Genomic DNA, 27,493 nt, shown 5'->3' with positions numbered 1-27,493 from the left:
GTACAAGAATATAACTACTATAATACTGCCCCCTATGTACAAGAATATAACTACTATAATACTGCCTCCCTATGGACAGGAATATAACTACTATAATACTGCCCCCTATGTACAAGAATCTAACTACTATAATACTGCCCCCTATGTAGAAGCATATAACTAGTATAATACTGCCCCCTATGTAGAAGAATATAACTAGTATAATACTGCCCCCTATGTAGAAGAATATAACTACTATAATACTGCCCCTATGTACAAGAATATAACTACTATAATACTGCCCCCTATGTACAAGAATATAACTACTATAACACTGCCCCCTATGTACAAGAATATAACTACTATAATACTGGCCCCCTATGTACAAGAATATATCTACTATAATACTGCCCCCTATGTACAAGACTATAACTACTATAATACTGCCCCCTATGTACAAGAATATAACTACTATAATACTGTCCCATACGTACAAGAATATAACTACTATAATACTGCCCCCTATGTACAAGAATATTACTACTATTATATTGCCCCCTATGTACAAGAATATAACTACTATAATACTGCCCTCTATGTACAAGAATATAACTACTATAATACTGCCCCCCTATGTACAAGAATATATCTACTATAATACTGCCCCTATGTACAAGACTATAACCACTATAATACTGCCCCCTATGTACAAGAATATAACTACTATAATACTGTCCCATATGTACAAGAATATAACTACTATAATACTGCCCCCTATGTACAAGCATATTACTACAATAATATTGCCCCCTATGTACAAGAATATAACTACGATAATACTGCCCCCTATGTACAAGAATATAACTCCTATAATACTGCCCCCTATGTACAAGAATATAACTACTATAATACTGCCCCCTATGTACAAGAATATAACTACTATAATACTGCCCCCTATGTACAGGAATATAACTACTATAATACTGCCCCCTATGTACAGGAATATAACTACTATAATACTGCCCCCTATGTACAAGAATATAACTACTATAATACTGCCCCCTATGTACAGGAATATAACTACTATAATACTGCCCCCTATGTACAAGAATATAACTACTATAATACTGCCCCTATGTACAAGAATATAACTACTAAAATACTGCTCCCTATGTACAGGAATATAACTACTATAATACTGCCCCCTATGTACAAGAATATAACTACTATAATACTGCCCCTATGTACAGGAATATAACTACTATAATACTGCCACCTATGTACAGGAATATAACTACTATAATACTGCCACCTATGTACAGGAATATAACTACTATAATACTGCCACCTATGTACAGGAATATAACTACTATAATACTGCCCCCTATGTACAAGAATATAACTACTATAATACTGCCCCTATGTACAGGAATATAACTACTATAATACTGCCCCCTATGTACAATAATATAACTACTATAATACTGCCCCCTATGTACAAGAATATAACTACTATAATACTGCCCCCTATGTACAAGAATATAACTACTATAATACTGCCCCCTATGTACAAGAATATAACTACCATAATACTGCCCCCTATGTACAAGAATATAACTACTATAATACTGCCCCCTATGTACAAGAATATAACTACTATAATACTGCCCCCTATGTACAGGAATGTAACTACTATAATACTGCTCCCTATGTACAGGAATATAACTACTATAATACTGCCCCCTATGTAGAAGAATATAACTACTATAATACTGCCCCCTATGTAGAAGAATATAACTACTATAATACTGCTCCCTATGTACAGGAATATAACTACTATAATACTGCCCCCTATGTAGAAGAATATAACTACTATAATACTGCTCCCTATGTACAAGAATATACCTACTATAATACTGCCCCCTATGTACAAGAATACAACTACTATAATACTGCCCCCTATGTAGAAGAATATAACTACTATAATACTGCCCCCTATGTACAAGAATATAACTACTATAATACTGCCCCCTTTGTACAAGAATATAACTACTATAATACTGCCCCCTATGTACAGGAATATAACTACTATAATACTGTCCCCTATGTACAGGAATACAACTACTATAATACTGCCCCCTATGTACAAGAATATAACTACTATAATACTGCCCCTATGTACAAGAATATAACTACTATAATACTGTCCCCTATGTACAGGAATACAACTACTATAATACTGCCCCCTATGTACAGGAATATAACTACTATAATACTGCTCCTATGTACAAGAATATAACTACTATAATACTGCCCCCTATGTACAAGAATATAACTACTATAATACTGCCCCCTATGTACAAGAATATAACTACTATAATACTGCCCCCTATGTACAAGAATATAACTACTATAATACTGCCCCCTATGTACAAGAATATAACTACCATAATACTGCCCCCTATGTACAAGAATATAACTACTATAATACTGCCCCCTATGTACAAGAATATAACTACTATAATACTGCCCCCTATGTACAGGAATGTAACTACTATAATACTGCTCCCTATGTACAGGAATATAACTACTATAATACTGCCCCCTATGTAGAAGAATATAACTACTATAATACTGCCCCCTATGTAGAAGAATATAACTACTATAATACTGCTCCCTATGTACAGGAATATAACTACTATAATACTGCCCCCTATGTAGAAGAATATAACTACTATAATACTGCTCCCTATGTACAAGAATATACCTACTATAATACTGCCCCCTATGTACAAGAATACAACTACTATAATACTGCCCCCTATGTACAAGAATATAACTACTATAATACTGCCCCCTATGTACAGGAATATAACTACTATAATACTGCCCCCTATGTACAGGAATATAACTACTATAATACTGTCCCCTATGTACAGGAATACAACTACTATAATACTGCCCCTATGTACAAGGATATAACTACTATAATACTGTCCCCTATGTACAAGAATATAACTACTATAATACTGCCCCCTATGTACAAGAATATAACTACTATAATACTGCCCCCTATGTACAAGAATATAACTACTATAATACTGCCCCCTATGTACAAGAATATAACTACTATAATACTGCCCCCTATGTACAGGAATATAACTACTATAACCTGTAATCTCTATACAATTAGCCTGGAGTAGTTCTGGGGATTGATGTGTAGGGACTTACATGATGGGTGTGTACTTTTTGGTAATATACTGACATAATACACCTCTATTATCCAGTGACCATATGTTATATTTTCTGTTATTAGACGTGATGTATTATAAATGTCAGCGCTGGGGATGTTAGGGGTGTGAGGAGTTTTAGTGTAGATGTAACATACATTAGTATACATGGTAATAGTAATCAAATGGAAACCTACAGCTCATATACAGCCCCACGTGTCTCCATGGTAACAGGCTACAAACAAAACCCTGTGTAGTCTGACCCTGCAGTGTTAATCTCTTCCGCTGTAGACATGGGGTGTTAACTTTTGCAAAAGTTTTTGTCTTCCAAAAATAAAGTTCTGACCGTGTTGCTATGTCCTGTGATGCCATCTGCCCTCCGTCTCCTCGGACCTCTCCTACCAGCGAGTGAGCGGGCGTTCTATGGCGTATGATGCATATTGATGACCTTTGGGGTTGGTGTGTCCTTGCCCCCCCCCCCTCAGCTGCTGGTATTTACCACTAGTAACCCCCACACCTACCCAAATACCCTCATTTCCCCCATTTCCCCTCCCTGTGACCCCTTTCATGATGATACAGGTGATCCGGGGCACCCCTTTAGTACAATGGCGCCCCCTTTGGTACATAGCCCTGTGTAAGCAGAGATACATACTGTTACATTTGGGGGCATCTACTGGAAGTAGACACATTTGGGGTGACTCTGAGGAAGTGGACCCCAACTATGTTTTACTACATGACCTTGCCGTCTATTGCTATGTGCATTTAGATCCACGTTAAAGGGGTCCTCTAATCCCCAGTGATAAACTGATTAAAGGGATCCCCGTGTTGCCTTGTTATTGGCCCAGGAGACTTGTGTATTATACATTTCTTCATGTTGTTAGTAGCAGCAGGACTATAAAAATATGGATTTATAATCCAGGATTGTACCTCTGTCTTAAATGGACTGGCGTCGTCTCCTCACACTTTTGTGCTCTGAGATCTCTGTAACCGGTTTTAGGTTTTGTGTCTAGAGAGCTGTGTATCATGTGTTTTTTTTATGTTCTTAGTAGCAGCAGGACTGTTCATTAGATTTATATTCCAGGATTGTAGCTTGTAGCGTGTTGTCACACTGCTGTGCCCTCATTTCTTGGCATTGACCTGCTTCACAGCTACTCCCCTCTCTTCTGATTGAAATCTGTAGCAAGCTTCTGGTTGAATACTACAGAAGTTTGCCACAGAGAGCTCAGCAGTGTGAGGACACACAGTACCTAACAATGGCTGCAGTTCAAGGCAGAGAGCCCAGAGCACAGCAGTGTGAGATTAAGCACCATTGCACTTGAAGAAGCTACATTTTTGGAATATAAATCCATATTTCACAGTCCTGCAGCTAAGCTACTAAAACAATGGTATGATTAAACATCTCTCCAGGGACCATACATACCACTGGCTGCAGTTCAATGCACAGAGCACAGCAGTGTGAGGACATGCCCCCAGTGCATTTTGGAGCAGCTACAATCCTGGAATATAAATCCATATATCACAGTACTGCTGCTACTAACAACATACACAGAGGTCTGAAAACACATCTCTCCGGGGACAATACTCAACACATTGTTTGGTCAGATCCCTTTAAACTGTGACAATATATTTTCTTCTTAGATGTTTCCGCCCACAACCCACCAACAAATGAAAAAGCTTATAAAAATATTCCATTAAACAACCTAAAGTATAATATAAACTGCTTTAAACACCGCTCTGGCACTTGAGGGGTAAAAGGCGCACCTCTATACGGAGCCGTATTAGCCCCGCCCCTCCCCACCCCCAATTCCCGCTATATGTTTGTCTACAAGATGAGGTATTAAGCGTAACACTGTATGAAACTATTGGATTTTTTTTTTCCCGCACAGAGGTTTCCCCCCCCCCCCGACGCGTCTGTGAGTCTTGTGACACAGTATCCGGTAGGTAAAAATGTAAAAACAGTTCAGAAAAAAGGCAAAAAAATTACTTGTCGGCATCAACACGTTTTTTTTTACGGGATTCTGCGTGACGTCAGAAGCGATTTTATTAGTCTCACCCCCAGAAAAATAGTAAAACTTAAAAACACAGATGTCATTGTCTTCATATAATAATCTCCTTACAAACCAATGCGACGGCTTCTATGTACAGATTCTGTCAAATGTTTTTGTTTTTTTTTAGTTTTTTTTAGTGTTGTTGTTTTGTTTTTCGTGAAGGATCGTCCCATTTTTGGGGTAAGTCAGGTCCGTAATCCTTACATCATGAAAAATCCCATTGATTCGCCGGAAAGAGAGGAATCGTGTCTCCCTGATGAAGGGCGTCCTGTAAGTGAAGCCTCTTCCGTCTTGGTTCAGAGAGACCCCCCTCCGCCCCATATTGACCCCCGTGTCTATTCCTCTACAGAGCAGGGATTCTGTTTGACAAATAAGCTCAGTACATGGTGGACGAACTGGTACTGCTCACTGGTCTGGATCATTCCTCCCCTACAAAAATAAGATAGACTTAAGATTATTAGATTTATACATTTTTATTGATTTTCTAAAAAAAAAAGTTGATCAGTAGAGTCATCCCACTGCTCTAAGAGGACTGGGTCAGCAGAGTCATCCCACTGCTCTATGAGGACTTTGTCAGCAGGGTCATCCCACTGCTCTAGGAGGACTGGGTCAGCAGAGTCATCCCACTGCTCTATGAGGACTTTGTCAGCAGGGTCATCCCACTGCTCTAGGAGGGCTGGGTCAGCAGGGTCATCCCACTGCTCTAGGAGGACTGGGTCAGCAGGGTCATCACACTGCTCTAGGAGGACTGGGTCAGTAGAGTCATCCCACTGCTCTAGGAGGACTGGGTCAGTAGAGTCATCCCACTGCTCTAGGAGGACTGGGCCAGCAGAGTCATCCCACTGCTCTAGAAGGGCTGGGTCAGCAGAGTCATTCCACTGCTCTAGGAGGACTTTGTCAGCAGGGTCATCACACTGCTCTAGGAGGACTGGGTCAGTAGAGTCATCCCACTGCTCTAGGAGGACTGGGTCAGCAGAGTTATCCCACTGCTCTAGGAGGACTAGGTCAGCAGAGTCATCCCACTGCACTAGGAGGACTTTGTCAGCAGGGTCATCCCACTGCTCTAGGAGGACTGGGTCAGCAGAGTCATCCCACTGCTCTAGGAGGACTGGGTCAGCAGAGTCATCCCACTGCTCTAGGTGGACTGGGTCAGCAGAGTCATCTCACTGCTCTAGGAGGACTAGGTCAGCAGAGTCATCAAACTGCACTAGGAGGACTTTGTCAGCAGGGTCATCCCACTGCTCTAGGAGGGCTGGGTCAGCAGAGTCATTCCACTGCTCCAGGAGGACTGGGTCAGCAGGGTCATCACACTGCTCTAGGAGGACTGGGTCAGTAGAGTCATCCCACTGCTCTAGGAGGACTGGGTCAGTAGAGTCATCCCACTGCTCTAGGAGGGCTGGGTCAGCAGAGTCATTCCACTGCTCTAGGAGGACTTTGTCAGCAGGGTCATCACACTGCTCTAGGAGGACTGGGTCAGCATAGTCATCCCACTGCTCTAGGAGGACTGGGTCAGCAGAGTCATCCCACTGCTCTAGGAGGACTAGGTCAGCAGAGTCATCCCACTGCTCTAGGAGGACTGGGCCAGTAGAGTCATCCCACTGCTCTAGGAGGACTGGGTCAGCAGAGTCATTCCACTGCTCTAGGAGGACTGGGCCAGTAGAGTCATCCCACTGCTCTAGGAGGACTGGGTCAGCAGAGTCATCCCATTGGTCTAGGGGGACTGGGCCAGTAGAGTCATCCCACTGCTCTAGGAGGACTGGGCCAGTAGAGTCATCCCACTGCTCTAGCAGGACTGGGTCAGCAGAGTCATCCCACTGCTCTAGAAGGACTGGGTCAGCAGAGTCATCCCACTGCTCTAGAAGGACTGGGTCAGCAGAGTCATCCCACTGCTCTAGGAGGACTGGGCCAGTAGAGTCATCCCACTGCTCTAGGAAGACTGGATCAGTAGAGTCATCCCACTGCTCTAGGAGGACTGGGTCAGCAGATTCATCCCACTGCTCTAGGAGGACTGGGCCAGTAGAGTCACCCCACTGCTCTGGGAGGACTGGGTCAGCATAGTCATCCCACTGCTCTAGGAGGACTGGGTAAGCACAGTCATCCTACTGCTCTAGGAGGACTGGGCCAGTAGAGTCATCCCACTGCTCTAGGAGGACTGGGTCAGTAGAGTCATCCCACTGCTCTAGGAGGACTGGGTCAGCATAGTCATCCCACTGCTCTAGGAGGACTGTGCCAGTAGAGTCATCCCACTGCTCTAGGAGGACTGGGTCAGCAGATTCATCCCACTGCTCTAGGAGGACTGGGTCAGCATAGTCATCCCACTGCTCTAGGAGGACTGGCCAGTAGAGTCACCCCACTGCTCTAGGAGGACTGGGTCAGCATAGTCATCCCACTGCTCTAGGAGGACTGGGTCAGCAGAGTCATCCCACTGCTCTAGGAGGACTGGGTCAGCAGAGTCATCCCACTGCTCTAGCAGGACTGGGTCAGCACAGTCATCCCACTGCTCTAGGAGGACTGGGTCAGCACAGTCATCCCACTGCTCTAGGAGGACTGGGACAGCACAGTCATCCCACTGCTCTAGGAGGACTGGGTCAGCACAGTCATCCCACTGCTCTAGGAGGACTGGGACAGCAGAGTCAACCCACTGCTTTAGGAGGGCTGGGTCAACAGAGTCATTCCACTGCTCTAGGACTGGGTCAGCAGGATCATCTCACTGCTCAAGGAGTACTGGGTCAGTAGAGTCATCGCACTGCTCTAGGAGGACTGGATCAGTAGAGTCATCACACTACTCTAGGAGGACTTGGTCAGCAGAGTCATCACACTGCTCTAGGAGGACTTGGTCAGCAGAGTCATCACACTGCTCTAGGAGTTCTTGGTCTAGGAGAACTCGGTCAGTAGAGTCATCTAATTTTCAGCATTCAGTGAAGGGACTTAGCACCAGAAGCAAACTGCCCAGATATGGCAGGATACTATGGAAATACTATGTAGCCCCCTACTACTCCTATGACTATAAGGAGGGTCAGTATTCCGTTACTTCCTGGAGACTCCATCAGTCTATGGACTCTCTCCTGTTCACTTACATCCATTTATTGCGGGAAGATCTTATTTGCACCCCTGACTCTAGACCTTTCTGCATGATGATTATTGTGGGAAGAAATTACAGGAACATTGGGAGACATTTCAGTCGAGTTGCATTAATTGCTATTTCCTTGGCTCGATCTTTAATGCCCAAAAATAGATCAGTCTGTTTCGCAGCTATAAGTGTAACCAATGATTCATTTCTATCTCCAATGCTTGTACATTGGCAATGAATCACTAGTGGGAAATGTGCAGACTATATACTGTACATCCTGCCTATGGGGGTATACAGCCATACTGATACAGTGATGTCTTATAAATCCTCTGGTCTGTCCATAAAACCTAAGAAACCCTCATCCATATCGTGACCTTCCATGAAAGACCCAAGACTGAAGCATTAACATATTCTGGACATATTAGAAGAAGACCCAACGCAATGGAAGAAACTATCAGACTCGAAAGAGACAAAGATGAACTACTAACCCAACGTGAAGAATTTAAGAGGAAAGAGGACATCCTGGAGATATACTGTCCATGTAAAGAAGGAACAAGGATGAAGACACCACTTCACTTCTTTCTCCTGATCGGGGGGTGGACAATCTCGTCCAAACCTAACTTAGCATCACCACCACCAAATCCTATATCAAAATGCAGTAACCTTTGGGGAATTGGTCAACATTTGGCCATTGTCTTACCTGTCTAACCTCAACTGGCTGGTGGTCTTCAAAATATCCACCATCCCCTCATTCTTCAGCTGTTTACACAGAATTGTGGTGGCGATGAAACAGCCGGTTCTCCCAATCCCTGCACTGCAAGACACAGAAGAACAGAAGAGAAGAATACAGAGCAAGACCTCGTTGGCCAATATCAACGCAGACAATCAAATTTGGAATCCAATTGGGAGATCATTACAAGGTAGGAGAATCTTCATCCATGGTACCAGATCTTACCATGTATTCTCTGTGGCTCACCTGCAGTGTACAATTATAGGGCCGTTATCATCCACGGCCTTTTTCCTGGTTTCCTCCACATCTTCCACCAGCTTTAGGAGAGCCGGAGCTTGATCCGGGGTCTTCTGATCTGGCCACGAAGTGTACCAAAAATGCTTCAGACATCTCTCCTCCTCTCCGCACTGGAATGTGGCCCAAAAAGTCAACGAACATGGAAGCAGAATTATGTTGAAGGTCACCCACAAAATATCTTTTCTTTGGTGAAATACATTTTTTTATAGAAAACTCAACAGTTATTCAGTTTTTCAATTTTACCAACACATTTCTAAGTCCAGACTTGACTTTTCCTACCTTAAGAGTCATGAGTCTCAACACGTAGTCATCCTCCTGGATGATGTGGTTCACGGTCACCTCTATCCCCTCGTAGACGCCATGTTTCTCTGGCCAGTACTCTGTGCATTTCTATGTAGAGATATACACATCACATAATGTAATAACAGACAAATCTCCGGAAGTGGGATGAAAGAAATTCCAATAATGGGAACATAAAGGGGCACCAAGCAAAATGTTTTCCTTATGACCCATCAATTTATAGACGACGGACTATGTATCTCAAATTGAATACAGACCACTGCTCTAGGAGGACTGGGTTATCTCACTGCTCTAGGAGGACTGGGTTATCTCACTGCTCTAGGAGGACTGGGTTATCTCACTGCTCTAGGAGGACTGGGTCATCCCACTGCTCTAGGAGGACTGGGCCAGCAGAGTCATCTCACTGCTTAAGGAGGACTGGGTCAGTAGAGCAATCCCACTGCTCTAGGAGGACTGGGCTAGTAGGATCATCCTACTGCTCTAGGAGGACTGGGTCAGCAGAGTCATCCCAGTGCTCTAGGAAGACTGGGCCAATAGAGTCATCCCACTGCTCTAGGAGGACTGGGTCAGTAGAGTCAACCCACTGCTCTAGGGGGACTGGGTCAGTAGAGTCATCCCAGTGCTCTAGGAAGACTGGGCCAATAGAGTCATCCCACTGCTCTAGGAGGACTGGGTAAGTAGATCAATCCCACTGCTCTAGGAGAACTGGTACAGCAGAGTCATCCCACTGCTCTAGGAGGACTGGGACAGCAGAGTCATCCCACTTCTCTAGGAAGACTGGGTCGGCAGAGTCACCCCACTGCTCTAGGAGGGCTGGGTCAGCAGAGTCATCCCACTGCTCTAGGAGGACTTGGTCAGTAGAGTCATCCCACTGCTCTAGGAGGACTGGATCAGTAGAGTCATCCCACTACTCTAGGAGGACTGGGTCAGCAGAGTCATCCCACTGCTCTAGGAGGACTGGGTCAGCAGAGTCATACCACTGCTCTAGGAGGACTGGGTCATCCCACTGTTCTAGGTGGATTGGGTCATCCCACTGCTCTAGGAGGACTGGGACAGCAGAGTCATCCCACTATTCTAGGAGGACTGGATTAGGAGTACAGCACCATTCTCTGTGTAGTGGTGAGGTTGGGTAAATGCAGTTACTAATCACATAAATAGGAGCAGGGCTTCAGTAACACTTATCGGTCACTACATAGCTTGTGGCGTTCTTCTACTAACTCTGTTCTCACCAGATCTCACAATGACCTGGACGCCACTCACCTCGTTGACCTCCTCAATGTTGGTGATCATGACTATGATAGGTGAATGCTGTTGCCAGACCATCTTCCAGAAATCCCCTACGGTGTTGACGGTCGGTCCCTGAGTTGCGATGTAAACTTTTTCTTCTTCTCCGTAACCCTGTGACACAGAGCAGAGTGAGGGCGAGATGCGGGCAGGATGGTAATGGGTGCCAAGCTGCTATCTGTGTGTATACATCACTGGGTGATATGTGACCCGGAGCAGTTATGGAGGGACTCTGGTTGTGTGGTGCTGGTTTTGTAGTGGGGCCACTGTGTTATTGGGCCCATGGGGGCACAGAAAGATAAGACACAACCTTATCTGCCACTGCTGCGGAGTCATTGTGGCCCGGACTTTACTATGTAGGCGCATTGGCTGTGGGTATAACTATCGAGGGGACACTGTGTCTGGCTCTATGTGGGCACCGTGGCTGTAGTTATAGTGTCTATGTTACCATTGGGGCACTGGGGTTGGTTCCATTATATGGGCACACTGGATGGTGTAATTGTTGTGGGGGCACGGGGGCTGGTTCTATATGGGAATAGTGATTGTAACTGTTATGGGGGCACTGGAGCTGTTTCTGTTATGTGGGCACAGTAGCTCTCAGTACAACGGTTACATGGCCATTGAGCCTGGCTCCATTACATGGCCACTATGACTGTAAGTATAATTGTTATGGGGGAACTGGGACTAGATTTGTATGTTGATGTTGTGATTGTAATTATAATTGTTGGGGGGCTCTGGGGTGGGCTTTGTATGTTGGCATTGTGTGGGTGTAAGTATAGTTGTTCGGGGGCTCTGGGGTGGGCTTTGTATGTTGGCATTGTGTAGATGTAAGTATAGTTGTTGGGGGGCACTGGGGTGGGCTTTGTATGTTGGCATTGTGTAGATGTAAGTATAGTTGTTGGGGGGCTCTGGGGTGGGCTTTGTATGTGGGCATTGTGTAGATCTAAGTATAATTGTTGGGGGGCACTGGGGTGGGCTTTGTATGTTGGCATTGTGTAGATGTAAGTATAGTTGTTCGGGGGCTCTGGGGTGGGCTTTGTATGTTGGCATTGTGTAGATGTAAGTATAGTTGTTGGGGGGCTCTGGGGTGGGCTTTGTATGTTGGCATTGTGTAGATGTAAGTATAGTTGTTCGGGGGCTCTGGGGTGGGCTTTGTATGTTGGCATTGTGTAGATGTAAGTATAGTTGTTGGGGGGCGCTGGGGTGGGCTTTGTATGTTGGCATTGTGTAGATGTAAGTATAGTTGTTGGGGGGCTCTGGGGTGGGCTTTGTATGTTGGCATTGTGTAGATGTAAGTATAATCGTTGGGGGGCACTGGGGTGGGCTTTGTATGTTGGCATTGTGTAGATGTAAGTATAGTTGTTGGGGGGCGCTGGGGTGGGCTTTGTATGTTGGCATTGTGTAGATGTAAGTATAGTTGTTGGGGGGCTCTGGGGTGGGCTTTGTATGTTGGCATTGTGTAGATGTAAGTATAATTGTTGGGGGGCTCTGGGGTGGGCTTTGTATGTTGGCATTGTGTAGATGTAAGTATAGTTGTTGGGGGGCGCTGGGGTGGGCTTTGTATGTTGGCATTGTGTAGATGTAAGTATAGTTGTTGGGGGGCTCTGGGGTGGGCTTTGTATGTTGGCATTGTGTAGATGTAAGTATAATTGTTGGGGGGCTCTGGGGTGGGCTTTGTATGTTGGCATTGTGTAGATGTAAGTATAGTTGTTGGGGGGCTCTGGGGTGGGCTTTGTATGTTGGCATTGTGTAGATGTAAGTATAGTTGTTCGGGGGCTCTGGGGTGGGCTTTGTATGTGGGCATTGTGTAGATGTAAGTATAGTTGTTCGGGGGCTCTGGGGTGGGCTTTGTATGTTGGCATTGTGTAGATGTAAGTATAGTTGTTGGGGGGCTCTGGGATGGGCTTTGTATGTTGGCATTGTGTAGATGTAAGTATAATTGTTCGGGGGCTCTGGGGTGGGCTTTGTATGTTGGCATTGTGTAGATGTAAGTATAATTGTTGGGGGGCACTGGGGTGGGCTTTGTATGTGGGCATTGTGTAGATGTGCCCTTATGCCATATTCATGTAAGAGAGATCTATGCCAGGTACCAATCTTATTTCTAAAAGATGAAGACCCCCGCTCCTCTCAGATAGCACAATGCCCGCCGCTGCTCACCCGTATATAGTTAGCGTTTATATAAGAACTCAGAGGGTCGTCCTCCTGGTCTGGTGACGTAAGGCACACTCTGCTATGAGGGTCTGCAAAATACAGAAAGATGTGAGTTATAATAGCCCTTGTATATAAGATCTAGTCCCTATATATAGTATAGAAATTTTCGCTCCAGTGTAATTCCCCCTACTGCTGGCAGAGGGCAGTGATGAGCAGCTGTTACCTTTAATACCTATAATACAGAAACAATGGAGCTTTCTCTGCGCCTTCTGCTCCATCAGGGATCCACCTGATATGTGGAGGTCATTTATCAAAAACACTTGTTCTAGCTGCAAAGGCTCATAGGTAAAAGGGTATATATATATATATATATATATATATATATATATATATATATATATATATATATATATAGATATATATATATATCTGTATATATATACACTCACCGGCCACTTTATTAGGTACACCATGCTAGTAACGGGTTGGACCCCCTTTTGCCTTCAGAACTGCCTCAATTCTTCGTGGCATAGATACAACAAGGTGCTGGAAGCTCCTCAGAGATTTTGGTCCATATTGACATGATGGCATCACACAGTTGCCGCAGATTTGTCGGCTGCACATCCATGATGCGAATCTCCCGTTCCACCACATCCCAAAGATGCTCTATTGGATTGAGATCTGGTGACTGTGGAGGCCATTTGTGTCCAGTGACCTCATTGTCATGTTCAAGAAACCAGTCTGAGATGATTCCAGCTTTATGACATGGCGCATTATCCTGCTGAAAGTAGCCATCAGATGTTACAGGGGACATTGTGCTCATAAAGGGATGGACATGGTCAGCAACAATACTCAGGTAGGCTGTGGCGTTGCAACGATGGTCAATTGGTACCAGGGGGCCCAAAGAGTGCCAAGAAAATATTGCCCACACCATGACACCACCACCACCAGCCTGAACCGCTGATACAAGGCAGGATGGATCCATGACACCACCACCACCAGCCTGAGCCGCTGATACAAGGCAGGATGGATCCATGCTTTCATGTTGTTGACGCCAAATTCTGACCCTACCATCCGAATGTCGCAGCAGAAATTGAGACTCATCAGACCAGGCAACATTTTTCCAATCTTCTACTGTCCAATTTCGATGAGCTTGTGCAAATTGTAGCCTCAGTTTCCTGTTCTTAGCTGAAAGGAGTGGCACCCGGTGTGGTCTTCTGCTGCTGTAGCCCATCTGCCTCAAAGTTCGACGAACTGTGCGTTCAGAGATGGTCTTCTGCCTACCTTGGTTGTAACGGGTGGCGATTTGAGTCACTGTTGCCTTTCTATCAGCTCAAACCAGTCTGCCCATTCTCCTCTGACCTCTGGCATCAACAAGGCATTTCCGCCCACAGAACTGCCGCTCACTGGATGTTTTTTCTTTTTCTGACCATTCTCTGTAAACCCTAGAGATGGTTGTGCGTGAAAATCCCAGTAGATCAGCAGTTTCTGAAATACTCAGACCAGCCCTTCTGGCACCAACAACCATGCCACGTTCAAAGGCCACAAATCACCTTTCTTCCCCATACTGATGCTCGGTTTGAACTGCAGGAGATTGTCTTGACCATGTCTACATGCCTAAATGCACTGAGTTGCCGCCATGTGATTGGCTGATTAGAAATTAAGTGTTAGCGAGCAGTTGGACAGGTGTACCTAATAAAGTGGCCGGTGAGTGTATATATACCCTTCAAATCACAGGTATCTATGAAGATCCAATTAACCCATTATTGGCCCCAGCACTCACTTGGGAGGATAGTTTTGTATCTGTTTTTCCGCACTAAGCCCAGGATTTCATATTCTTTTGGATCAACAAAGTTCATTGGGATTTCCTAGAAAATAATAAAAACAAAGTATCGGAAATGTGAGATTTCCAAAGAACTTAGAATACCTTTACGAGGATTAAGGGGAATATGTACCGGGTGCTAGTGGGTGCTTAGACAAGGTATCTATATATTGTATCCCACATATTGGTCATAAACATCCGACAACTTACAAAGAATTCTTTCTGAAGTTCAAAAGAATCCAGGGCTTTCTCATGAAGTTCTTCTGGGGTCAGGACATTGCTGGCGGTTTGAAGATATTCCTGAGTGGACTGTTCTCTTGGAGACATGATGTGACCATAGGGCTCAGTGCACCCCGGAGTACACATGTCCAGAGTCAGAGACACATTGGAGCCCCTCCTGTAGAAAGAGAGAGATTTTACCTCAATATTCTGCCGATATGTCACTATACTGCAAAGCTGCACTTACTATTCTGCTTATGATGTCAATAAGTACATACTATAAAAAGTAAGTACATATATAAAAAGTAATGTCATGTATGTACACAGTGACTGCACCAGCAGGAGAATAGTGAGTGCAGCTCTGGAGTATAATACAGGATGTAACTCAGGATCAGTACAGGATAAGTAATGTCATGTATGTACACAGTGACTGCACCAGCAGCAGAATAGTGAGTGCAGCTCTGGAGTATAATACAGGATGTAACTCAGGATCAGTACAGGATAAGTAATGTCATGTATGTACACAGTGACTGCACCAGCAGCAGAATAGTGAGTGCAGCTCTGGAGTATAATACAGGATGTAACTCAGGATCAGTACAGGATAAGTAATGTCATGTATGTGCACAGTGACTGCACCAGCAGCAGAATAGTGAGTGCAGCTCTGGAGTATAATACAGGGTGTAACTCAGGATCAGTACAGGAAAAGTAATGTCATGTATGTAAGCAGTGACTGCACCAGCAGCAGAATAGTGAGTGCAGCTCTGGAGTATAATACAGGATGTAACTCAGGATCAGTACAGGATAAGTAATGTCATGTATGTACACAGTGACTGCACCAGCAGCAGAATAGTGAGTGCAGCTCTGGGGTATAATACAGGATGTAACTCAGGATCAGTACAGGATAAGTAATGTCATGTATGTACACAGTGACTGCACCAGCGGCAGAATAGTGAGTGCAGCTCTGGGGTATAATACAGGATGTAACTCAGGATCAGTACAGGATAAGTAATGTCATGTATGTACACAGTGACTGCACCAGCAGCAGAATAGTGAGTGCAGCTCTGGGGTATAATACAGGATGTAACTCAGGATCAGTACAGGATAAGTAATGTCATGTATGTACACAGTGACTGCACCAGCAGCAGAATAGTGAGTGCAGCTCTGGGGTATAATACAGGATGTAACTCAGGATCAGTACTGGATAAGTAATGTCATGTATATACACAGTGACTGCACCAGCAGCAGAATAGTGAGTGCAGCTCTGGGGTATAATACAGGATGTAATTCAGGATCAGTACAGGATAAGTAATGTCATGTATGTACACAGTGACTGCACCAGCAGCAGAATAGTGAGTGCAGCTCTGGAGTATAATACAGGATGTAACTCAGGATCAGTACAGGATAAGTAATGTCATGTATGTAAGCAGTGACTGCACCAGCAGCAGAATAGTGAGTACAGCTCTGGAACATTGCCCTTTCAAAAATCATCACCTTTCCTGCAGCCCCACAGGTTTCACGGACAGAGTTCCTATATCTGTGTCCCCTCTGATGTCCATCAGACAGTCAAAGACCGGGGTGTCCGGCACAGGGTCCAGATCCAGGAATTCCTCCACTTTGTCATCGGTCCATTCTGAGTAGGTGAAGGAGGGTTGGCGGCTTACGGATTGACGTCTATCCTCCGACAGAACTGGCTCAGTGTGAGATCTGAGATACCATATCTGGGAATTAGAGGTGGGGGAGCAGATTAGTTGTGTCCCCCCTGTACGGGGAGGTGATGCTGTGGCGCTCTGCTGTGAGCACACCGTCCTATTGTGCTCCCTGTTCAGCCTTGTAGGCTCTGACTTTTATTCCATTTTCTGAAAGCTCTGCAGTGGAACAATGTGGAAAGAGGCAGCGCTCTGGAACATCACGCAGCAGCAGCAGCAGCGGCATCAAGCCCTATTGTTCCAGTGCAGAGGAAAACATGCAAATGTCTCCGCAGAGCCCGGCGTGTCCTTGTCTCCAGCCCCGGCAGCTGTAAACACACTAAACCTCATACAGGAGGTTTGCTTATTCAAAAGGGTTTTAATCCATATTACAAATATTTTTTGTATTGTAGTTTTTACTATTTACAATATCTCTGCTTGTTGTCAGTGGATGAGAATGCTCCTTTATACATGCAAAGGCAATATCCCTATTCACCAGGCAGTAACTGACATAGACAGCCTTGGCGCCAGGATGTGGTATCATTGTACACTGGTGCAAGTGCATGATAAATCTCCCCCAATTCACCTAATATCAACATTGATCGAATGGAATCTGAAAGGGACCTGTCAGCACTTTACCCCCCCTAACCACCAACAGCCCCTTGTTATTTATTATGCATGTCCCCCGGAGGTTCTTCCATCATATTTCTACGTGCCAGCACTCCTCAGAAATCCTCTTTTATTCTAATGTAAAACGCAGCCAAGGAGGTTGGGCTGCTGCTCCAGGCAGTCATGCAGCCCCGCCTCCTGAGAGCCGTATGCTCCCTCCAAGTATCATGCGTGCCAGCCCTGCATCCTGCACACTGTATACTTCCTCCAAGTATCATGCATGACAGCCCCGCCTCCTGAGAGCCGTATGCTCCCTCCAAGTATCATGTGTGCCAGCCCCGCCTCCTGACCACCGTATGCTCCCTCCAAGTATCATGCGTGCCAGCCCCGCCTCCTGACCACCGTATGCTCCCTCCAAGTATCATGTGTGCCAGCCCCAAATCCTGACCACCGTATGCTCCCTCCAAGTATCATGCATGACAGCCCTGCCTCCTGAGAGCCGTATGCTCCCTCCAAGTATCTTGCGTGCCAGACGCGCCTCCTGACCACCATAGGCTCCCTCCAATTATCATGCGTGCCAGCCCTGCCCGCTTCCTCCAAGTATCATGCGTGTCAGCCCTACCTCTTGACCACGGTATGCTCCCTCCAAGTATCATGCGTGTCAGCCCTGCCTCTTGACCACGGTATGCTCCCTCCAAGTATCATACGTGCCAGCCCTGACTCTTGACCCCCGTATGCTCCCTCCAAGTATCATGCATGCCAGCCCCACCTCCTGACCATCATATCCTCCCTCCAAGTATCATGCATGCCAGCCCCGCCTCCTGACCATCATATCCTCCCTCCAAGTATCATGCATGCCAGCCCCGCCTCCTGACCACCATATCATCCCTCCAAGTATCATGCATGCCAGCCCCACCTCCTGACCATCATATCCTCCCTCCAAGTATCATGCATGCCAGCCCCGCCTCCTGACCACCATATCATCCCTCCAAGTATCATGCGTGTCATCCCCACCTCCTGACCACCATATGCTCCCTCCAAGTATCATGCATGTCAGCCCCACCTTCTGACCACCATATCCTCCCTCCAAGTATCATGCATGTCAGCCCCACCTTCTGACCACCATATCCTCCCTCCAAGTATCATGCATGTCAGCCCTGCCACCTGACCACCATATCCTCCCTCCAAGTATCATGCGTGTCAGCCCCACCTCCTGACCACCATATGCTCCCTCCAAGTATCATGCGTGCCAGCCCTGCCTCCTGACCACCGTATGCTCCCTCCAAGTATCATGTGTGTCAGCCCTGCCTCCTGACCACCGTATGCTCCCTCCAAGTATCATGTGTGTCAGCCCTGCCTCCTGACCACCGTATGCTCCCTCCAAGTATCATGTGTGTCAGCCCCGTCTCCAAATGCCCATCATCTCCTTCAATGCCGAGATATTGGGCATGTGCTTTGCGCCTGTGATCTCAAATCCACAATATCTCACCAGTGGAGGATAATGAAGGGCGAGTATTCAGAGGAAGGACTGACACTCATAATACTTGGAGTGGGCAGAGCATACGGCGTTCAGGAGGCAGGGCTGCATGACTGCCTGGACCAGCTGCCCGACCTCCTTGACATTTGAATAAAAGAGGATTTTTTCAGGAGTGCTTGCACATAGAAATATGATGGAAGGACCTCCTGGGCTTGCGTAATACACACTGTAATAACAGGCTGTTGGTGGGCTTAGGAATGGGGGTGCTGACATGTTCGCTTTAAGCACCAGAAACCAGTTTTTTATCATTTTGGAAAACCCCTTTAAGGTTGAAGTGGATACAATTGTAATGCTCCAGAGTGATACAATGGTAAGTGATACAATTTACTTACCCGGTCCAGTCGCGATCCAGCGGCACGTTCTCTGACGAGGATTCAGGTCTGCCGGCATTCACAAAGCTTGCCCCCGATATCCTGCAGGTGTCACTGCTGCGCCGAGGTCCGCCGGAGTTCACCTGCTTCTTCCTGGTGCATGTAAGTGCTTGATCTTGCGACACAAATCACTTTTAAAATTCCGCGTTTTTTCAGAATCCGTCGGGGTCGTGCGACGGCCACGCCCCCGAATCGCGTGCGCCAAAATACCGGCGGAATTCGGCACCAAACTGAAAAATTTTGGGAACCCGACGGAAATGCGCAATTCGGACCCTTAGTAAATGAGCCCCATTGTATCAAACTACAGAACCCTGTATCCACTTCTCATCTGCTTTACCTCTCTGCTGAGGGAATCAATAGGAGAGTTGCAGAAATTGCTGCAAGAAAACTGCTGTGTGTGAATGTGACCAGAAATGATACCCTCTAAGCCTTCCTAATACGTACCATGGTGCCAACCAGTGCCAGGACAAGGAAGAGAATCGCCAACACGGAGCCGGGCATCTCCACTGTCCAGAGTCCACTCTGCAAAGTGGTTAAATCCTACAAGAGATTTTACAAGAGATTTTACTATTCTCCATTCCTGGAGAGCAGTCTGTACTATTCTCCATTCCTCCTCTGTAATACTCTGTGCTGCTGAGCAGTCTGTACTATTCTCCATTCCTCCTCTGTAATACTCTGTACTGCTGAGCAGTCTGTAACATCCTCCATCCCTTCTCTGTAGTACTCTGTGCTGCTGAGCAGTCTGTACCATTCTCTATCCCTTCTCTGTAATACTCTGTGCTGCTGAGCAGTCTGTACCATTCTCCATCCCTTCTCTGTAATACTCTGTGCTGCTGAGCAGTCTGTACCATCCTCCATCCCTTCTCTGTAATACTCTGTGCTGCTGAGCAGTCTGTACCATTCTCCATCCCTTCTCTGTAATACTCTGTGCTGCTGAGCAGTCTTTACCATTCTCCATCCCTTCTCTGTAATACTCTGTGCTGCTGAACAGTCTGTACCATTCTCTATCCCTTCTCTGTAATACTCTGTGCTGCTGAGCAGTCTGTACCATTCTCCATCCCTTCTCTGTAATACTCTGTGCTGCTGAGCAGTCTGTACCATTCTCCATCCCTTCTCTGTAATACTCTATGCTGCTGAGCAGTCTGTACCATTCTCCATTCCTTCTCTGTAATATCTGTGCTGCTGAGCAGTCTGTACCATTCTCCATCCCTTCTCTGTAATACTCTGTGCTGCAGAACAGTCTTACCATTCTCCATGCCTTCTCTATAATACTATGTGCTGCTGAGCAGTCTGTACCATTCTCCATCCCTTCTTTGTAATACTCTGTGCTGCAGAACAGTCTTACCATTCTCGATGCCTTCTCTGCAATACTATGTGCTGCTGAGCAGTCTGTACCATTCTCCATCCCTTCTTTGTAATACTCTGTGCTGCTGAGCAGTCTGTACCATTCTCCATCCCTTCTCTATAATACTCTGTGCTGCTGAGCAGTCTGTACCATTCTCCATCCCTTCTCTGTAATACTCTGTGCTGCTGAGCAGTCTGTACCATTCTCCATCCCTTCTCTGTAATACTCTATGCTGCTGAGCAGTCTGTACCATTCTCCATTCCTTCTCTGTAATATCTGTGCTGCTGAGCAGTCTGTACCATTCTCCATCCCTTCTCTGTAATACTCTGTGCTGCAGAACAGTCTTACCATTCTCCATGCCTTCTCTATAATACTATGTGCTGCTGAGCAGTCTGTACCATTCTCCATCCCTTCTTTGTAATACTCTGTGCTGCAGAACAGTCTTACCATTCTCGATGCCTTCTCTGCAATACTATGTGCTGCTGAGCAGTCTGTACCATTCTCCATCCCTTCTTTGTAATACTCTGTGCTGCTGAGCAGTCTGTACCATTCTCCATCCCTTCTCTATAATACTCTGTGCTGCTGAGCAGTCTGTACCATTCTCCATCCCTTCTCTGTAATACTCTGTGCTGCTGAGCAGTCTGTACCATTCTCCATCCCTTCTCTGTAATACTCTGTGCTGCTGAGCAGTCTTTACCATTCTCCATCCCTTCTCTGTAATACTCTGTGCTGCTGAACAGTCTGTACCATTCTCTATCCCTTCTCTGTAATACTCTGTGCTGCTGAGCAGTCTGTACCATTCTCCATCCCTTCTCTGTAATACTCTATGCTGCTGAGCAGTCTGTACCATTCTCCATTCCTTCTCTGTAATATCTGTGCTGCTGAGCAGTCTGTACCATTCTCCATCCCTTCTCTGTAATACTCTGTGCTGCAGAACAGTCTTACCATTCTCCATGCCTTCTCTATAATACTATGTGCTGCTGAGCAGTCTGTACCATTCTCCATCCCTTCTTTGTAATACTCTGTGCTGCAGAACAGTCTTACCATTCTCGATGCCTTCTCTGCAATACTATGTGCTGCTGAGCAGTCTGTACCATTCTCCATCCCTTCTTTGTAATACTCTGTGCTGCTGAGCAGTCTGTACCATTCTCCATCCCTTCTCTATAATACTCTGTGCTGCTGAGCAGTCTGTACCATTCTCCATCCCTTCTCTGTAATACTCTGTGCTGCTGAGCAGTCTGTACCATTCTCCATCCCTTCTCTGTAATACTCTGTGCTGCTGAGCAGTCTGTACCATTCTCCATCCCTTCTCTGTAATACTCTGTGCTGCTGAGCAGTCTGTACCATCCTCCATCCCTTCTCTGTAATACTCTGTGCTGCTGAGCAGTCTGTACCATTCTCCATACCTTCTCTGTAATACTCTGTGCTGCTGAGCAGTCTGTGGAATTTTCCATCCCTTCTCTGTAATACTCTGTGCTGCTGAGCAGTCTGTACCATTCTCCATTCCTTCTCTGTAATACCCTGTGCTGCTGAGCAGTCTGTACCATTCTCCATTCCTTCTCTGTAATATCTGTGCTGCTGAGCAGTCTGTACCATTCTCCATCCCTTCTCTGTAATACTCTGTGCTGCAGAACAGTCTTACCATTCTCCATGCCTTCTCTATAATACTATGTGCTGCTGAGCAGTCTGTACCATTCTCCATCCCTTCTTTGTAATACTCTGTGCTGCAGAACAGTCTTACCATTCTCGATGCCTTCTCTGCAATACTATGTGCTGCTGAGCAGTCTGTACCATTCTCCATCCCTTCTTTGTAATACTCTGTGCTGCTGAGCAGTCTGTACCATTCTCCATCCCTTCTCTATAATACTCTGTGCTGCTGAGCAGTCTGTACCATTCTCCATCCCTTCTCTGTAATACTCTGTGCTGCTGAGCAGTCTGTACCATTCTCCATCCCTTCTCTGTAATACTCTATGCTGCTGAGCAGTCTGTACCATTCTCCATTCCTTCTCTGTAATATCTGTGCTGCTGAGCAGTCTGTACCATTCTCCATCCCTTCTCTGTAATACTCTGTGCTGCAGAACAGTCTTACCATTCTCCATGCCTTCTCTATAATACTATGTGCTGCTGAGCAGTCTGTACCATTCTCCATCCCTTCTTTGTAATACTCTGTGCTGCAGAACAGTCTTACCATTCTCGATGCCTTCTCTGCAATACTATGTGCTGCTGAGCAGTCTGTACCATTCTCCATCCCTTCTTTGTAATACTCTGTGCTGCTGAGCAGTCTGTACCATTCTCCATCCCTTCTCTATAATACTCTGTGCTGCTGAGCAGTCTGTACCATTCTCCATCCCTTCTCTGTAATACTCTGTGCTGCTGAGCAGTCTGTACCATTCTCCATCCCTTCTCTGTAATACTCTGTGCTGCTGAGCAGTCTTTACCATTCTCCATCCCTTCTCTGTAATACTCTGTGCTGCTGAACAGTCTGTACCATTCTCTATCCCTTCTCTGTAATACTCTGTGCTGCTGAGCAGTCTGTACCATTCTCCATCCCTTCTCTGTAATACTCTATGCTGCTGAGCAGTCTGTACCATTCTCCATTCCTTCTCTGTAATATCTGTGCTGCTGAGCAGTCTGTACCATTCTCCATCCCTTCTCTGTAATACTCTGTGCTGCAGAACAGTCTTACCATTCTCCATGCCTTCTCTATAATACTATGTGCTGCTGAGCAGTCTGTACCATTCTCCATCCCTTCTTTGTAATACTCTGTGCTGCAGAACAGTCTTACCATTCTCGATGCCTTCTCTGCAATACTATGTGCTGCTGAGCAGTCTGTACCATTCTCCATCCCTTCTTTGTAATACTCTGTGCTGCTGAGCAGTCTGTACCATTCTCCATCCCTTCTCTATAATACTCTGTGCTGCTGAGCAGTCTGTACCATTCTCCATCCCTTCTCTGTAATACTCTGTGCTGCTGAGCAGTCTGTACCATTCTCCATCCCTTCTCTGTAATACTCTGTGCTGCTGAGCAGTCTGTACCATTCTCCATCCCTTCTCTGTAATACTCTGTGCTGCTGAGCAGTCTGTACCATCCTCCATCCCTTCTCTGTAATACTCTGTGCTGCTGAGCAGTCTGTACCATTCTCCATACCTTCTCTGTAATACTCTGTGCTGCTGAGCAGTCTGTGGAATTTTCCATCCCTTCTCTGTAATACTCTGTGCTGCTGAGCAGTCTGTACCATTCTCCATTCCTTCTCTGTAATACCCTGTGCTGCTGAGCAGTCTGTACCATTGTCCATCCCTTCTCTGTAATACTCTGTGCTGCTGAGCAGTCTGTACCATTGTCCATCCCTTCTCTGTAATACTCTGTGCTGCTGAGTAGTCTGTACCATTCTCCATCCCTTCTCTGTAATACTCTGTGATGCTGAGCAGTCTGTACCATTCTCCATCCCTTCTCTGTAATACTCTGTGCTGCTGAGCAGTCTTTACCATTCTCCATCCCTTCTCTGTAATACTCTGTGCTGCTGAGCAGTCTGTACCATTCTCCATCCCTTCTCTGTAATACTCTGTGCTGCTGAGCAGTCTGTACCATCCTCCATCCCTTCTCTGTAATACTCTGTGCTGCTGACCAGTCTGTGACATTCTCCATCCCTTCTCTGTAATACTCTGTGCTGCTGACCAGTCTGTGGCATTCTCCATCCCTTCTCTGTAATACTCTGTGCTGCTGAGCAGTCTGTACCATTCTCCATCCCTTCTCTGTAATACTCTGTGCTGCTGAGCAGTCTGTACCATCCTCCATCCCTTCTCTGTAATAGTCTGTGCTGCTGACCAGTCTGTGGCATTCTCCATCCCTTCTCTGTAATACTCTGTGCTGCTGAGCAGTCTGTACCATTCTCCATCCCTTCTCTGTAATACTCTGTGCTGCTGAGCAGTCTGTACCATTCTCCATCCCTTCTCTGTAATACTCTGTGCTGCTGAGCAGTCTGTACCATTCTCCATCCCTTCTCTGTAATACTCTGTGCTGCTGAGCAGTCTGTACCATTCTCCATCCCTTCTCTGTAATACTCTGTGCTGCTGAACAGTCTGTACCATTCTCTATCCCTTCTCTGTAATACTCTGTGCTGCTGAGCAGTCTGTACCATTCTCCATCCCTTCTCTGTAATACTCTGTGCTGCTGAGCAGTCTGTACCATTCTCCATCCCTTCTCTGTAATACTCTATGCTGCTGAGCAGTCTGTACCATTCTCCATTCCTTCTCTGTAATATCTGTGCTGCTGAGCAGTCTGTACCATTCTCCATCCCTTCTCTGTAATACTCTGTGCTGCAGAACAGTCTTACCATTCTCCATGCCTTCTCTATAATACTATGTGCTGCTGAGCAGTCTGTACCATTCTCCATCCCTTCTTTGTAATACTCTGTGCTGCAGAACAGTCTTACCATTCTCGATGCCTTCTCTGCAATACTATGTGCTGCTGAGCAGTCTGTACCATTCTCCATCCCTTCTTTGTAATACTCTGTGCTGCTGAGCAGTCTGTACCATTCTCCATCCCTTCTCTATAATACTCTGTGCTGCTGAGCAGTCTGTACCATTCTCCATCCCTTCTCTGTAATACTCTGTGCTGCTGAGCAGTCTGTACCATTCTCCATCCCTTCTCTGTAATACTCTATGCTGCTGAGCAGTCTGTACCATTCTCCATTCCTTCTCTGTAATATCTGTGCTGCTGAGCAGTCTGTACCATTCTCCATCCCTTCTCTGTAATACTCTGTGCTGCAGAACAGTCTTACCATTCTCCATGCCTTCTCTATAATACTATGTGCTGCTGAGCAGTCTGTACCATTCTCCATCCCTTCTTTGTAATACTCTGTGCTGCAGAACAGTCTTACCATTCTCGATGCCTTCTCTGCAATACTATGTGCTGCTGAGCAGTCTGTACCATTCTCCATCCCTTCTTTGTAATACTCTGTGCTGCTGAGCAGTCTGTACCATTCTCCATCCCTTCTCTATAATACTCTGTGCTGCTGAGCAGTCTGTACCATTCTCCATCCCTTCTCTGTAATACTCTGTGCTGCTGAGCAGTCTGTACCATTCTCCATCCCTTCTCTGTAATACTCTGTGCTGCTGAGCAGTCTTTACCATTCTCCATCCCTTCTCTGTAATACTCTGTGCTGCTGAACAGTCTGTACCATTCTCTATCCCTTCTCTGTAATACTCTGTGCTGCTGAGCAGTCTGTACCATTCTCCATCCCTTCTCTGTAATACTCTGTGCTGCTGAGCAGTCTGTACCATTCTCCATCCCTTCTCTGTAATACTCTATGCTGCTGAGCAGTCTGTACCATTCTCCATTCCTTCTCTGTAATATCTGTGCTGCTGAGCAGTCTGTACCATTCTCCATCCCTTCTCTGTAATACTCTGTGCTGCAGAACAGTCTTACCATTCTCCATGCCTTCTCTATAATACTATGTGCTGCTGAGCAGTCTGTACCATTCTCCATCCCTTCTTTGTAATACTCTGTGCTGCAGAACAGTCTTACCATTCTCGATGCCTTCTCTGCAATACTATGTGCTGCTGAGCAGTCTGTACCATTCTCCATCCCTTCTTTGTAATACTCTGTGCTGCTGAGCAGTCTGTACCATTCTCCATCCCTTCTCTATAATACTCTGTGCTGCTGAGCAGTCTGTACCATTCTCCATCCCTTCTCTGTAATACTCTGTGCTGCTGAGCAGTCTGTACCATTCTCCATCCCTTCTCTGTAATACTCTGTGCTGCTGAGCAGTCTGTACCATCCTCCATCCCTTCTCTGTAATACTCTGTGCTGCTGAGCAGTCTGTACCATTCTCCATACCTTCTCTGTAATACTCTGTGCTGCTGAGCAGTCTGTGGAATTTTCCATCCCTTCTCTGTAATACTCTGTGCTGCTGAGCAGTCTGTACCATTCTCCATTCCTTCTCTGTAATACCCTGTGCTGCTGAGCAGTCTGTACCATTGTCCATCCCTTCTCTGTAATACTCTGTGCTGCTGAGCAGTCTGTACCATTGTCCATCCCTTCTCTGTAATACTCTGTGCTGCTGAGTAGTCTGTACCATTCTCCATCCCTTCTCTGTAATACTCTGTGATGCTGAGCAGTCTGTACCATTCTCCATCCCTTCTCTGTAATACTCTGTGCTGCTGAGCAGTCTTTACCATTCTCCATCCCTTCTCTGTAATACTCTGTGCTGCTGAGCAGTCTGTACCATTCTCCATCCCTTCTCTGTAATACTCTGTGCTGCTGAGCAGTCTGTACCATCCTCCATCCCTTCTCTGTAATACTCTGTGCTGCTGACCAGTCTGTGACATTCTCCATCCCTTCTCTGTAATACTCTGTGCTGCTGACCAGTCTGTGGCATTCTCCATCCCTTCTCTGTAATACTCTGTGCTGCTGAGCAGTCTGTACCATTCTCCATCCCTTCTCTGTAATACTCTGTGCTGCTGAGCAGTCTGTACCATCCTCCATCCCTTCTCTGTAATAGTCTGTGCTGCTGACCAGTCTGTGGCATTCTCCATCCCTTCTCTGTAATACTCTGTGCTGCTGAGCAGTCTGTACCATTCTCCATCCCTTCTCTGTAATACTCTGTGCTGCTGAGCAGTCTGTACCATTCTCCATCCCTTCTCTGTAATACTCTGTGCTGCTGAGCAGTCTGTACCATTCTCCATCCCTTCTCTGTAATACTCTGTGCTGCTGAGCAGTCTGTACCATTCTCCATCCCTTCTCTGTAATACTCTGTGCTGCTGAACAGTCTGTACCATTCTCTATCCCTTTTCTGTAATACTCTGTGCTGCTGAG

The 27,493-nt window shown here is 46.0% G+C and overlaps 1 protein-coding gene across 2 annotated transcripts in view; it reads right to left on the bottom strand.

Moving 5' to 3' along the window:
* Positions 1–5,108: 5,108 nt before the first annotated feature.
* The window catches only part of PTPN5 (protein tyrosine phosphatase non-receptor type 5), a 71,839-nt gene continuing 49,454 nt past the window's right edge, over positions 5,109–27,493 (bottom strand). For both annotated transcript variants that reach the window (XM_072118953.1, XM_072118952.1), the window contains exons 4-13: positions 19,777–19,872; positions 16,622–16,848; positions 15,122–15,308; positions 14,873–14,957; positions 13,096–13,178; positions 10,915–11,052; positions 9,634–9,744; positions 9,304–9,464; positions 9,028–9,141; positions 5,109–5,686 (exon numbers count right to left, since the gene is read on the bottom strand). In XM_072118953.1, coding sequence (XP_071975054.1) covers positions 5,593–5,686; positions 9,028–9,141; positions 9,304–9,464; positions 9,634–9,744; positions 10,915–11,052; positions 13,096–13,178; positions 14,873–14,957; positions 15,122–15,308; positions 16,622–16,848; positions 19,777–19,872 — 1,296 coding nt within the window. In that variant the 3' untranslated portion in view covers positions 5,109–5,592. The remainder of the gene's footprint in view (positions 5,687–9,027; positions 9,142–9,303; positions 9,465–9,633; positions 9,745–10,914; positions 11,053–13,095; positions 13,179–14,872; positions 14,958–15,121; positions 15,309–16,621; positions 16,849–19,776; positions 19,873–27,493) is intronic.

Source organism: Engystomops pustulosus, chromosome 7, assembly GCF_040894005.1.
Source record: "Engystomops pustulosus chromosome 7, aEngPut4.maternal, whole genome shotgun sequence".
In the NCBI taxonomy this organism is placed as follows: Eukaryota; Metazoa; Chordata; class Amphibia; order Anura; family Leptodactylidae; genus Engystomops; species Engystomops pustulosus.
Note: the sequence above shows the minus strand (reverse complement) of the source record. Positions and strands in the feature narration are given on the sequence as shown.